The sequence below is a fragment of the Triticum urartu genome, chromosome 6A (assembly GCF_056163025.1).
Source record: "Triticum urartu cultivar PI428250 chromosome 6A, HENAU_Tu73, whole genome shotgun sequence".
NCBI classification, from domain to species: Eukaryota; Viridiplantae; Streptophyta; class Magnoliopsida; order Poales; family Poaceae; genus Triticum; species Triticum urartu.
In genome coordinates this window covers 297,959,163-297,974,039 of record NC_141878.1, presented here as the reverse complement: position 1 = coordinate 297,974,039, position 14,877 = coordinate 297,959,163, and the positions used below count along the sequence as shown (strand labels likewise).

The window sequence follows — 14,877 nt, the reverse complement described above, 5'->3', positions numbered from 1 at the left end:
TCACCATATCAATACTCCACTATGGATCCGCTCCCATCTCCCTACGAGAAGGCCATCCATAGCACTCACGCTTATCTTGCGCATTTTAGAGTATCCACTTTCACTTGTCTATGAACTGTACATGCAACCCAGATGTCCTTTATCGTGGACACGGGTATTCGAATAGATGGTGTTAACCCTGCAGGGGTGTACCTCTTCACACACGCTCTTGCCTCTTACCACCATGTACACATCGTGTATCTCGGCAACCTTCAAGCGAAAGCCTGGTGAGGGAGTCGGCCACGACCTGACTAACCACACAAGTATCTAGTCCAGGTTTATCTCCTATTCGGGTTCCATCCGCAAGGAGATCCTGTCGGGGTGTCGCTCACGGCCGCAAACGTTGTGTAGAGGGTTCCAAGCCTACCAAACGTGCGACGCTTGGTATACCCAGCCACGGTGCCTAGCCTGTCCCAAGCCCACCTGTACCGGGTGCCACTTGGTAGACTACTAACACTACCTACAAACACCAGAAACTAGTTGCAACTCTTGGAAAGAGATCAGATTGATTAATAAAGTCGAGAGAGCTTGTAGTGCCCGGAGCCCAATGTGTGGTAGTAGCTGTTCATGGATCACAAACACAGAAATTAGTTCCTGAGGACGGTTTCAATGAGACAACCCACCATGTACTCCTACATGGCCTCTCACCGCTACGTTTACCAAATCGTGTTGACACACTTAGCTCTCAACAGTAGGACATGTTCACAACTTTCCAATTCATCCCCGATGAATCAGACCTAACACAACTCTAAGCAATAGTAGGCATGACAAACAAGCATGAATGAGTAGGCACATCAGGGCTCAAAAAACTCCTACTCATGCTAGTGGGTTTCATCTATTTACTGTGGCAATGAGAGGTCATGCAGAGAAAAGGGGTTCAACTACCATAGCATGTAACAATTGAAACATTGTTGTCCTAATGTAGTAGAAGAGAGCAAGATCGAGAGAGTGGGATTGTAACGGAATGAACAAGGGGGTTTTGCTTGCCTGGCACTCCTGAAGAAGATATAGTTCTTCATCGGTGTCATCGAACTCATCGTTGAAACAACGTCCACTGAGAGGGAACAACACCGGCAAACAGAGAAAGAACACAATCAATGCAATGCACATTCACATGAATGGCATGTCATGTTAAATTACTGAATTCACCTAATGCAATATCTCACCGAGTTAATTGAAGTGGAATTCAAACAAGGTTAAACTCCAACTCCAAATGCTAGTTCATAAATTGCCCTAATCATGATTTATCCTATCTAGTGAGGTTAACTTGTTCAAACATGCATGAAAGTGCCATAAACAGATTCTTCATATTTTGCTGATAATTTTTCATAAATAAATTATTTCATTTGGAGTTACGGTTTAATTTCTACGAATATTTGAAGTTTAGGTTGTTTTATGAAATTCATAAATCATTTCTGATTTATTTTAAATTCCAGAAAACCTTTACTGCATCAGCACTAAGTCAGGGTGACGTTAGCGTTGACCAAAGTCAAATCTGACTGGTGGGCTCCACCTGTCATTGACTCAGGGGGTTAACAGGGGTTATTTAACTTTAATTGTGTCACTAACAGTGTGGGTCCCACATGTCATCGACTCGAGGTTGATTAACTGGGTGATTAGCACCTAATCTAATCCTGCCACATCAGCGTCGCCAGATTAAGCACCGGCGACCACATATCGTGGCGGAGGCTCGCCGGAGTTGCTCGGGCTCGCGCTACAGGCGTCCGTTTGCGACGCGGTTGGCCTCTACGGCGAGCAGACGCTTGCGCGCATCTGATGGAGCAACCAGGGGGGCTGCGGTGGTCTAGGGAGACGACAGCAGCGAGCTAGGCGGCAGCTAGAGTTCGGGTGCGTGCGGGCGCGGTGCTGCGGTGCACTAGGGAGTAGGATGGGATGCGGGTTAGCTCCCTAGAGATGCTAGGAGCATGTTCGCGTACTCAAGAGCGACAGAAACAGGCTCTGGCCACGACGGCGTGAGTTCCGGGGGTGGTGAGCACTCGGGTCCGGCGGGGCAGCTAGCTAGAGGACGAAGTCGAGTGCATGGAGTGAGGGGATGTGAAGACGAGCTCATGAGGAGTCGGACGAGACGCTAAGTGGGCTCGGGGACGGCTTCATGATGGCGGAATGGCGACGGTGATCTCCGGGCAGAGGCGGCGAGGACGAGGTTGATGGCGACGCTTCCGGGCGTCCGGGCTTGCTTCCTTCACCGAGAAGACGTAGTAGACAATGGTGGAGCTCCCGGAGATGGAGAGGGGTCGAGGGGTGGCCGATGGACGCGGTGGCAGCGAGCAGCGGCGACGGGCACTCTCGGTGATGGGGAAGAGAGCATGACAGGGGAGGCGAGAGAGAGCAGCGAGTGAGGGAGAGGAGAGAGGGGTTTCGGGGCGTCTCCGTGGCGTCGCTAGAAGGGCTGGGGAGGGTGAAGCAGGCAGGGAGGAGGTGACTTCCTCTGCGCGCGCCGTGCCCACCTTCGCCGCTACCTACTTGTAGAGGTTGAGGACGACTGGCAGTTTGGCTGCACAGTACTTGGCCAGCTGGGCTGCCGCTGCATGTGAGCTGGCACAGGTAAGTTATTCCTTTCATTTACTTTCTGTTTTCTATTTGTTTGCCTCTGTTTTGATTTAGTTTTAGGAACTAAATTGTTTTATTAAATTTTGAAATTAATTATGGGCACTAACTGAATTATTCTAGAGGCCCTCAAGTGATTCCAGAATACTTGGAGCATGTAAAATATTTATAGAATTCAAATGCCCCAATTCAAACACATTATGATTTAATTCAAACATCTAGGAATGACCTAGAAATATGTTTATCATTTTTGGCAGAGGTTTTCTCCTTTATCAGAAATCATGAACATTCTCAAAGGGCATTTTGGGTTCATTGAAAATGATTTTATTGAACCTATTTGAATTCATGCGGTGCTAGGGTTTGAACATCCCCAATTCAAATTCATTTGAATTAAACATGATGACATGAATGCTTTCATGCAATTAGCTACAAGCAATTCTAGGGCTGTGACACTTAACATCATCCAGAGTATATCCAATAGCGGCACGGTGTTTCTTCAGAGTTTTCAATAATTTCTTTTGTTCATGCTCTGAAAGGTTAGCAATAATAATAAGACATATCTTCTTTTCATCGATAAGCATATTTCGAAGCATCAGGTAGTTGTTTAAGATAAAAAACATGATCACTCTTGTGTGGTAGAGGATCTCCAAGAGTCTCAACAATCAAATTGTGTTTCAAAATAGGCATTTGTTTAGAGAATATTTCATCTATTTCATTTCTTTCATCCATGAACATTTCATTTTCATTGTCTCGCAAATATTCTTCTAAAGGATCAGTAGGAGACACGACAATAGAAGAAAGACCAATAATTTCATATTTACTAGGCAATTCTTATCACGAGGTTGTCTATGAAATTTGGAAAAATTAAACTAATGAGACACATTGATGACGACATCAATACCATTGTTACACCCACAAACCCTACTTCTATTCATACTGGACCAATTACTAGAGCTCGTGCATGCAATTAAATTACCAGGTACTTTTGTTTCTTGGTAATGATTCTAATGTTCACGAGAATATGGTGCTGCCTAAATTGGATACATTTGTCTTGCTTACAAATGAAGGGCCTAGCTTGGACAACAAGGATGAACATTGGAGCAAGATCAAGCATGGAGATGATAGCACGTGCAAAGGGAACAAGAATGGAGTTACAAGTGATGATTTCTGGACTTTGAAGCCACCGTATTGAGTGCATGAAGGCTTGGATGAAATATACAAGATTCCACGTCATAAATTTCGTCCAAAGGCTATTATGGGTGCTGCGTCACCTTATTATTGGGCAAAGCCCATGCAATTTCGAAATACTAATGTATAGGCTGTTTTTAGTGTCCGTATGTGTGGGGAATATAGAGTTACGGTTGGTTTCGGACCCCTCTTCCAAGGGGCCACGAAATTCCCCCTCTTCCTCCATATATATAGCCCATATGTCGTCATTCAGACTTCGGGTTTTGTTTAGATTAAAAGTTCGCCATAGCTGCAACTTCACGTACTTTGTTTGTGTTCAATGACCATACCAAGACATCACAGAACCCCAACTTGATCAATAAAGATTTCACCTTATATTCACAATATCCTGATTGGAATCTCAGTTTCTTGCTTATTCTTCATTTCCTCACAGGGAATAGACCCTCTTGGTCTTTTTAATCATGCTCTGGCGTGGTCGATAACCCCTCGGAAGTTGGTTTACGATTGCTAAGGCGCGACGTCTTCGCAAGTTCGTAGTCGGAACGTTAAATTGACTCCACAGAAAATGATAGCTATCTCATTGAAACATCGGGACACCTTCGCCTTTATCAAGTGGTATCAGATTTCCAGGATGCTCAGTGAGATTTTACAATTTTTCGTAGTTTAGATCGAGTCTGTTCTTCATACCTGCAGTCCACGAAAAAGCCAAAAAACATTAGGGTTAGTTCATCATATCCAAACCAATCTGAGCCATTGCATAATTGTTTCTGTACTTGCTTTGTTGAATTTTCAGTTGCATCATCGTGTCAAGTTGCTGGTCTTAGCGTCTAGTTTCCCTTAGAGTTTCAAGTTCTGTTCACAAGCTGTCAAGCCACTGCCGCACCATCTTCAGCGCTGTTGCCATATAGCACCACCACCAACATCTTCCTTACCGCTGCCATATACATCCGCCTGTCCACCACCAATCCGAGTCCACATATACATTCGCCTGTCCACCACTAATCCGAGTCCACATATGCATCCACCTGTCCACCACCAATCCGAGTCCACATATACACCTTCTTGTCCACCACCTATCCCATTATTTTCATATTAGGTTTTGTTTTTGAGATCCATCTATTTTCAGATTTGTGTTTCCTTGCCTCAGTAGGTTTCGAAGAAAAAAATGAGTGTGGAGACTCCCGGGCAGTTTGTAGGCCAAAATTTTGGCGAATGAAAATATTTTTCCCAATCCTGTTTTTAGGCCCCAGCGAGCGTTTTGAGAGGTTTGCCGTCATAGTGATTTTTTGTTGCATTTTTTGGTCGTGGCTGCCCTGATTTCTGAAAAAAATAGTCAAAAAAAGTTCCACCCAATCCAGTTATTTTGACTTGGGAAGAGTTTCGAGACACTCGCCATTATAGTTATTTTTCGCAAAAAAAGAACGCAAAAAAAGAGCGAAAAAATTCAGAGTGTGCTTTTCCTTTGTTTATGTGTCGCGCAGTGATTTCGTTAGTGTTATAGGCTCGCATCTCTAGTACGGTCTAGCCTAGGACCAGCACAATACCGTCGTTGAGCGTTTATTCAACTTTGCTCTTCTGAATTGATTATTGCTGACATTTTTTGCTAGCATATCATAAGCCCTCACAGCTCCACATATATCTACATTGTGTGTTTGACACCACCTGGCAATCGATCTCTCCATGCTTTGCGAGGTTTCACTTCAATGGTTTCCGATCACCACCTATTGCTGGGTAAGAACTGGTAAGAATTTGAGATATGCTTGACGGATTTGTGACACCCCCCCACCACCACCACCACTTTTTAGTAGTTTGTAGGATCATATTCTTGTGTGTTTCTATTGCTACTAACCATGGCAGGACCACAAGCCGACGATATTGACTGGGAGAACATGACGAAGAAGGAGCTTCAGGATAAATTTCAGCAGATGTTGGGTCAACAGGTGGAAGACGTGATGGTTAGCTTTGGAATGGAACTAGAGAGGATTGATGACATTGAGAAGACAATTGACACCAAGTTGGACGCCAAGTTTGATGAAGTGCTAGCATGTCTACCACAACCACTAGGCGCCTCTAGTGCACCGTCGCAACAACTGTTGGAACACACGGTATGCTACGCTAGCGCCAAAAAAAAATTCTACCGCACACCCAAGATCATGTTGCTGCAAATAGACTACGAGATCGGGTTTATCACTAGATGCGTAGTCACCCAGCGGAAGTAGAGTTGGTGATGCGTGTAGCTGTTCTCCTGGGCCATCTCCTCCTCACGTCGCCGATCTCCCATGAAAAGCGAAGACCCGTGAACGGTGATCTCCCACGAACGGCACCTCGCTGTTCCCTCGAATGGTTCATCCAAACACGTGCGGGGAGCAGCGTCGAGCGACGGACTGCTAGGTCCGGTCGTGTGGCATGGGCGTGGGGAATGGCGGTGGTTAACCATGGTCAAAAAAGATCAAACCTAAGTGGTGCGCCCAGTCCCCTTTATATAGACCTCCATGGTGGGTTCAACACTTGAGCCCACTAGGAGTCCACATCCATTTTCCACTCGTATCCAATCCAAATGGGCCGCAGCCCATTAATTGTGTGACCCTATAGGTTCACGTATGCATGGACACCAGCAAGTCAATAGTTGGTAGCAGCTCCTAGCAGAACATGCCAACTCCCATGTGCGTGTAAATCTTTTGACGAACCTCGACAATGTGTCATATGCAACATTCCTTCTGCCTCACGATATTTGTTGTCGAGCTCAAGGCGAGTACTTGTCACCCTTGTGATAGCTCAACCTCTCTTCTCGAAACCGTGATACAGATTCCCGAACTGGGTTAACACTTAACCCAAGTCGCATGGCCATGATTTCCGAATCTCATCACTCGAGAGGGCTGAGAGAATATCTCTCCAAATAGGAGGTGCAAATCCCATCTTGGTCAACCATGTCTCATGATATGTCTCACGACTCACCCGAAAGCTACCTTTGTAACTACCCAGTTATGGAGTAGCGTTTGATAGACCCTAAGTGAGTTGATCCTCATCCTGAGAACATGTGAGGACCTAATGTCTAGGACATGACATAAACATTGTACTTGAGACGAACAGATGACTATATCTCGCTGCGTCTCAAAGTGGGTCTGTATGACACGGTGATCTCCATCCCTGAGTCTATACTATCGGTTTAGCATCCCCCTGCACATGACTTGCGAAACATAGTCATCAACCGAGTCATATACTAGTCAAGGATATGTGACCACAAAACCTTATCAACTAGGGACCATTAGAACAATCATCATACAATACATAGTTCCACAAACAATTCACATACTTATTGATACATATTATTCATGATGTTCAAGGACAATACAAACGACTCATGAATACATATCAAAATATAATCATCACATGATTTCCTCTAGGGCATATCTCCAATATTCTCCCACTTACACTAGAGTTAATCATTAAAGCATCTTTTTCCCATGGAGCTCATGTGCGCCTCATGCTTCGGCCGTGGGAGAGGCTTCGTTAATGGATGAGCAATATTTGCATCAGTGTGTACCTTGCATATGTTTACATCACCTCTTTCGACAATGTCGCTAATAACGTTAAAACACCTGAGTATGTGTTGGGTTTTATGATGGTTCTGTGGTTCCTTGACTTGCGCAATGGCACCACTATTATCACAATAGAGGTCCAATGGCTTAGACGCGCCCTCAACCACACCAAGATCAGAAATGAAATTCTTCACCCAAACACCTTCTTTTGCAGCTTTAGAAGCCACAATGTACTCAACCTCTATTGTAGAATCAGCTACCGTATCTTGCTTGGAACTCCTCCAGCTCACTGCTCCTCCGTTCCGAATGAACACAAACCCAGATTGCGATCAACTATCATCCCTATTAGTTTGGAAACTTGCATCGGTGTAACTCTTTACAACGAGCTCGTCCTCACCTCCATAAACCAGGAACACATCCTTAGTACTTCTCAAGTAATTAAGGATATTCTTGACCACTGTCCAGTGAGTCTCACCTGGATCAGCCTGGTATCTGCCCACCACGCTAAGAGCAAAGCTAACATCAGGACGAGTACATACCATAGCATACATGATGGACCCAACAGCCGAACCATACGGAATCCCATCCATGCGTCTTCGCTCATCAGGAGTCGGAGGACTCTGAGTCTAGCTAAGACTAATTCCATGTGACATGGGCAAGAAAACCTTATTGGCATCTTGCATGTTGAACTTTCAACACCTTGTCTATATATGCACTCTGGCTTAATCCAATAAGCCTTCTCGATCTATATCTATTGATCTTTATTCCCAAAACATAAGCTGCTTCTCCCAAGTCCTTCATAGAAAAACTATATTTCAATGAGTTCTTGACAGGTTCCAGCAATTGAACATCATTTCCAATCAATAATATGTCATCCACATATAAGATCAGAAATGCAACTGAGCTCCCACTGACCTTCTTGAATACACAATGATCACAGTCGTTCTTGATGAAGCCAAACTCTTTGACCGCTTCATTTAAATGAATGTTCCAATTCTGAGATGCTTGCCTTAATCCATAAATGGATCTCTGAAGCTTGCATACCATGCTAGACTTCTTTGGATCGGCAAAATCCTCGGTTTGTGTCATATACACATCCTCGGTTAAATTTCCATTAAGGAAAGCTATTTTGACATCCATGTGCCATATCTCATAGTCAAAATATGCTGCTATAGCAAGCATGATCCGAATTGATTTAGGCATCGCTACCGGTGAGTAAGTCTCATCGTAGTCAACTCCTTGAACTTGTCGATATCCTTTAGTGACAAGTCGAGCCTTATGGACTGTGACATTTCCGTCCATATAAGTTTGCTTCTTAAAGATCCACTTGCACTCAATGGCTCGAATGCCATCTAGCAGATCAACCAAGTTCGAAACTTGATTGTCATCCATGGACTTTAATTCGGATCTCATGGCCTCAAGCCATAACATAGAATCAGGGCTCTCCATCACTTCCACATACATAGTCGGCTCGTTGTTCTCCAAGAACAACACATTGCAGTCATGCAAATTGCGCAAACTTTCTGACCTCCGTGGAACCGGTGTCTACCCCACTATGGGTTCCCTGACTAACTCCGGTGTGACAGTATCACCTACCTAAACATCCCCGTGTGGTTCTCAAATTTCTTCGAGTCGGACCGTCCTCCCACTAGCCTTCCAATTGAGAAACTCTTTCTCAAGGAAAACTCCATGTCGAGCGACAAACACTTTGCCCTCTTCACGGTTGTAGAAGTAATAACCCAAGGTTTCCCTTGGATATCCCATGAATATGCACTTGTCCAATTTGCGTGTGAGCTTATCCGACCGGAGTCACTTGACATGTGCTTCACATCCCCAAACTTTCAAAAAACACAAACTGTGGCTCTTCGCAGTCCATATCTTATATGGTGTCTTATCTACGGACTTAGATGGTACCCTGTTTAGTGTGAAAGCTGCAGTTTCTAGAGTGTTTCCCCAAAATGACATGGTAAATCTAACTCACTCATCATTCATCAGACCATGTCTAACAGAGTCCAATTCCTCCGTTCTGACACGCCATTTCTCTGTGGCGTACCCGGCGGAGTCAATTGTGGAACTATTCCACGACTTTTAAGATGATCATCAAACTCGTAGCTCATATACTCACCGCCACGATCAGATCGTAGAAGTTTGATTTTCTTGCCGAGTTGATTTCCACTTTGTTCTGAAACTCCTTGAACCTTTCAAAAGTTTCTGACTTGTGCCTCATCAAGTAGACATATCCATATCTACTCAAGTCGTCGGTATAAGTCAAGAAGTATTGGAAACCACCTCTTGCTGTCTTGCTCATTGGTCCACATACATCACTATGTATAAGTTCCAACAGCTCGGATACCCTCTCGCAACTCTTTGCAAAAGGAATCTTAGTCATCTTACCAAGTAGGCAAGAGTCACATGTCTCGAGTGATTCAAAATCAGACAAAGTTAGAATTCCATCATCATGGAGCTTCTTCATGTGTTTTTGACTAATGTGTCCTAGTCGACAATGCCAGATATATGTCAGATTTATCTCATTAGGCTTATGCCTCTTGACATTTATGTTATAGACCGATTCACCTTCAAGATCTAGGATAAATAACCCATTCACAATGGGTGCCAAGCCATGAAACATATTATTCAAGTAAATAGAACAACCATTGTCCTTAATACTGAATTCATAACCTTGTCTCATCAAACATGAGGCTGAAATAATGTTTCAACTCAAAGTAGGAACATAATAACAATAATCAAGTTCCATTACAAATCCTGAATGTAAATTAAGTTGCATAGTGTCGACGCCCAATGCAGCAACTCTTGCTTTATTCCCGACACGTATGTCAACTTCTCCTCCTGCGACATTCCTAGTTCTGCTTAGCCCCTGCATCGAGTTGCATATGTGAACAACCAATCTGGTATCATATACCCAAGAGCTACTAGAAACATCAGCAAGACAAATGTCTATAACATATACAAGAAGTGTACCTGAAGAAGAAGTCATACTTCCAGTCTTCTTGCCTTCTCGGCAAGCCACTTGCTGCAGTTTCTTTTTCTAGTTTCCGATTTCCTTGCAATGAAAGCAAATACTCCCCGAAGGCCTCCCTAACTTAGGAGCAGCGGATGTAGTTGGAGTTGCCTCCTTTTCATTGCCCTTTGCCTTAGCCATTTTCTTGGACCAGCTCTTCTTGAACTTAGCCGAGTTCTGCACCATTAGCACTTGACGATGCGTACCTTTGTTGATATCCTGATCTACCACTTTGAGCATCCCATGCAATTTTAGTGAGCTTCTTTTCCATCCCATGCATATGGTAGTTCGAGATGAACGACACATAGCTATCCGGTAGAGAACCCAGAATTGTATCCGTGGACAACTCGTCCCCAAGTGGGAAGCCCAACCGATCCAGGGCTTGCATGTACCCGATCATCTTGATCACATGCGGGCTCAGTGGATCACCCTCTTTCAGCTTACTATCCATCAAGGATCACTAGACGTTGAACCTTTCAGTCCTAGCCTGCATTTGAAACAAACTCTTGAGATTCTGGATGATATCGAAAGCCTCAAAATTTTCGAACTGCTGCTGCAGATTGGGCTCCATAGAAGCCAGCATGTGACAGCTAACCTCGTTCGATTCATCAATGAGTTTCTGGTAGGCATTTCTGGTTGTGGCATTAGCATTATCGGCAGGTTCCTCTGGAAGTGGATTCTCTAGAACTTGTTCCTTTTGCTCATGCCTAAGAACAATTCTCAGCTTTCTATACCAGGTGGTAATGCTTGCTCCATCCAATTTATCTTTTTCCAGGATTGATTTCAATGCAAAAGGGGTAACTTGAGCAGGTGGTGCCATTGATGTACAACAGAAATATGCAAAACACTAAGACATGTAATCATGAAGAGTAATTCATATTAAAATTTTTAATAAGATCATTACTCCCACTAAAATCAACATCCCTAGGTTGATACTTAGTGATTCAAAATCCAAGATCAACATGTCAACTAGTGAGCTGTTGCATCACCGCTAGAAGACAAGATCAATCGGTAAGCAACTCTTGCTAATTGTATCTCCATACGACTCTTGTTGTTGGGTACATCTCATGCCTCGCCAACTCATATGCCTCATGGCCAGAAACTGTTTTGATAGCCACGACAAGTCGACCAATGCTTCACGTGTAAGTGTTCAACACAAACCCATCACTTCAAGGAGATTTAGCGGCACCCTAATTTTATAGGCCCACCACTAAATATACTTGACGTGTGAAGGTGCAGCAATTGGGGAGGCATCTATACTTGACATTCTTTGGGGGAGCACCCTATTAAAACATCTACCATGCAAAAGAAGGGGGCATAAAAGGGATAAACTTTCACAGGCAGTTTATGTATGTGTGATATTGTATAGCCCCTTTTCACAATGCATGGTGATCTCCATCTCCACGTGCGCAGTCTACACATGGTCATCTCCATGCATGGTTTTCCTCATGGTTATCCATCTCCACGCCATGGTGTCAACCGCCAAGTGTTACATAAGATACTATGCTACCATAAACTAATAGCTACTGAAAGTAAATTACATTACATGGCTTCTCATGTTGACACGCAGGTCATTAATACAATAATGGGACAACCATATGGCTCCTGCCGGTTGCCACACCCATGACATGCAGGTCATGAAACAATAATACACAAGCAACTTTCATGGGCTATAGTAAATCACAAGCATTCCATGTAAAAACGAGTCAGACGTTCTACCGCCGAAGATAAAACCTCCCGAAACTCTATTTTCCAAGTGGATTTTGGCCTAGCTAGAAGTGCCAAAAATCATTCCGATGTTTTATAGCTAATCCATCTTTTCTTTAGCTTCAGTTTGACAGGTCGTGGAGAAAAATCGGAGTTCGTATGCAAAAGTTACAGCCGTTTTACCGAGATCGCTCCAACAGATTTCAGTACTTCGGAAATCATATTTCCACGGTGTTAATCTATGTTCCGATTCGATCAATCTCATTGATCTCCACGTGCTGCATCCAGATTTACGTTCCAGTGTCGACCCCGATGGTGGAAAACCGACCGGTAGGGGTAACTCATGTCATGAACTCTGCGTCATGATCACGTAAGCAAAATCACGAAACCAACCTTCAACACTGATGTGCGCGGCTGATCTCATCGACTAGCACTTGAACCGATCTGCATATCCCATATGAAATTTTCTACCGCGCACCCAAGATCATGCTGCTGGAAATAGATTAAGAGCTCGGGTTTACCACTAGACGCGCAGTCACCGCATCGGAAGTAGAGTCGGTGATGCGTGTAGCTGATTTCCTGGGCCGTATCCTCCTCATGTCGCTGATCTCCCACGAATAGCACCTCGCAGTTCCCTTGAATGGTTCGTCCAAGCACCACAGATGCGATGCCTCCAAGGTATCCACACGTGCGACGAGCAGCGTCGAGCGGTGGACTGCTAGGTCCGGTCGCACGGCATGGGCGTGGGCGTGGGGAACGGCGGTGGCTAACCAGGGTTAGAAAAGCTCAACCCTAAGTGGTGCACCCACTCCCCTTTGTATAGACCTCCGAGGTGGGCTCAACAGTTGAGCCCACTAGGAGTCCACATCCATTTTCCACTTGGATCCAATCCGAATGGACTGCAGCCCCTTAAGTGGGCGACCCTATAGGTTCATGTATGCATGGACACGACCAAGTCAATAGTTGGTAGCGGCTCCTAGCAGAACATGACAACTCCCATGTGTGCGTAAAGTCGTTGGACAAACCTCGACAATATGTCATATGCAACATTCCTTTTGCCTCACGATATTTGTTGTCGAGCTCAAGGCGAGTACTTGTCACCCTTGCGATAGCTCGACCTCTCTTCTCGAAACCGTGATACAGATTCCCTAACTGGTTAACACTTAACCCAAGTCGCATGGTCAAGCTTTCCGAATCTGATCACTCGAGAGGGCCCAGAGAATATCTCTCCAAATAGGAGGGGCAAATCCCATCTTGGTCAACCATGTCTTGTGGCATGTCTCACGACTCACCATAAAGCTACCTTTATAGCTACCCAGTTACGGAGCAGCATTTGATAGACCCTAAGTGAGTCGATCCTCATCCCGAGAACATGTGAGGACCTCAGGTCTAGGACATGGCATGGACATTTTACTTGAGACTAACAGATGACTATATATCGTTGCGTCTCAAAGTTGGTATGTCTGACTCGGTGATCTCCATCCCCAAGTCCATACTATCAGTGTAGCATCTCCATGCACATGACTTATGAAACATAGTCATCAACCAAGTCGTATACTAGTCAAGGATATGTGTCTGCATTACCTTATCAACTAGGGACCATTAGAACAATCATCATACAATACATAGTTCCACAAACAAGTCACGTACTTATTGATACATATTATTGATGATGTTCAAGGACAATACAAAGGACTCGTGAATACATATGGAAATATCATCATCACATGATTGCCTCTAGGGCATATCTCCAACAACAACATCAACAATCACCTCCACGTCGCGATCTAGCAGGACGAGCGCAGTGTGTTCCTCTTGAGCCAGGACAAACTTTGGGTGCCAATACTACTATTGTTGATGCTTTTGTAGCTCCTGATGCTACTGTAGAGGCGGAGGACCATTACGAGGATGAGGTTGATCAAAATCAGAACTATGTGCAACCACCAGCACCACCACCACTAGGTCGTCATCATGCATATCATCGCAATGGTAGGCTGCACCACCACCTGAGGTAAGAGATCATGACCTTCTTCCTAAACTAAAATTGAATATTCCACCATATGAGGGTAGATATGTTCCTGATATATATCTTACTTGGGAGTAAGAAATTGAACAATGTTTTACATGTTTACAATATCCCGAGGAGAGGCGTGTTCCTGCTACTATTTGTCCTTTCACTAGTTTTGCATATGTTTGGTTGCCTGAATATTATAGATTATATCCTATTCCAGCTACTGGGGCTGCTTTGAAAACTGCTATGCGTACTCGTTTGGTTCCACCATATTATCAACGTGAAATGCTTAAAAAATTGCAGCGTTTAAGACAAGGAAAAAATTCAATAGAAGAATATTATCAGGAATTACAAACTGGCATGATTAGATGTGGTATTGTTGAGGATAATGAAGCTATGCTTGCACGTTTTATGGGTGGATTAAATAAAGAGATTCTGATATTCTAGAGTATAAGGAGTATAAGAATATCACTCGTTTATTCCATCTTGCTTGCAAAGCTGAACATGAAGTGCATGATCGATAGGAATTAGCACGAACTAATTTTTCTGTAGGTCGATTTTCATCATGGACACCACGTACATCCTCTACACCCACACGTCCTACTATAGCACCACTGACTTCAGCCACCATTTCCAACCGAGATACAAGAAATCAGGCACCACTAGCACAATCTGCCAGGAGTACACCTTCTGGGCCTGGCCAGAGCTCTTCTTCATACATGGCATCAATAGGGCACACACATGATATTATTTGTCGTTGTTGTAAGAGAAGAGCTCATTATGCGAGAGAATGCCAATCTCCGCAT

The 14,877-nt window shown here is 44.2% G+C and overlaps 1 protein-coding gene across 1 annotated transcript; it reads right to left on the bottom strand.

The window, feature by feature from the left end:
* Positions 1-10,813: 10,813 nt before the first annotated feature.
* On the bottom strand, positions 10,814-11,173 carry LOC147965062 (uncharacterized). Its single transcript, XM_087530271.1, has one exon. The coding sequence runs from the start codon at positions 11,171-11,173 to the stop codon at positions 10,814-10,816; it is 360 nt and encodes a 119-aa protein (XP_087386397.1).
* Positions 11,174-14,877: the final 3,704 nt, after the last annotated feature.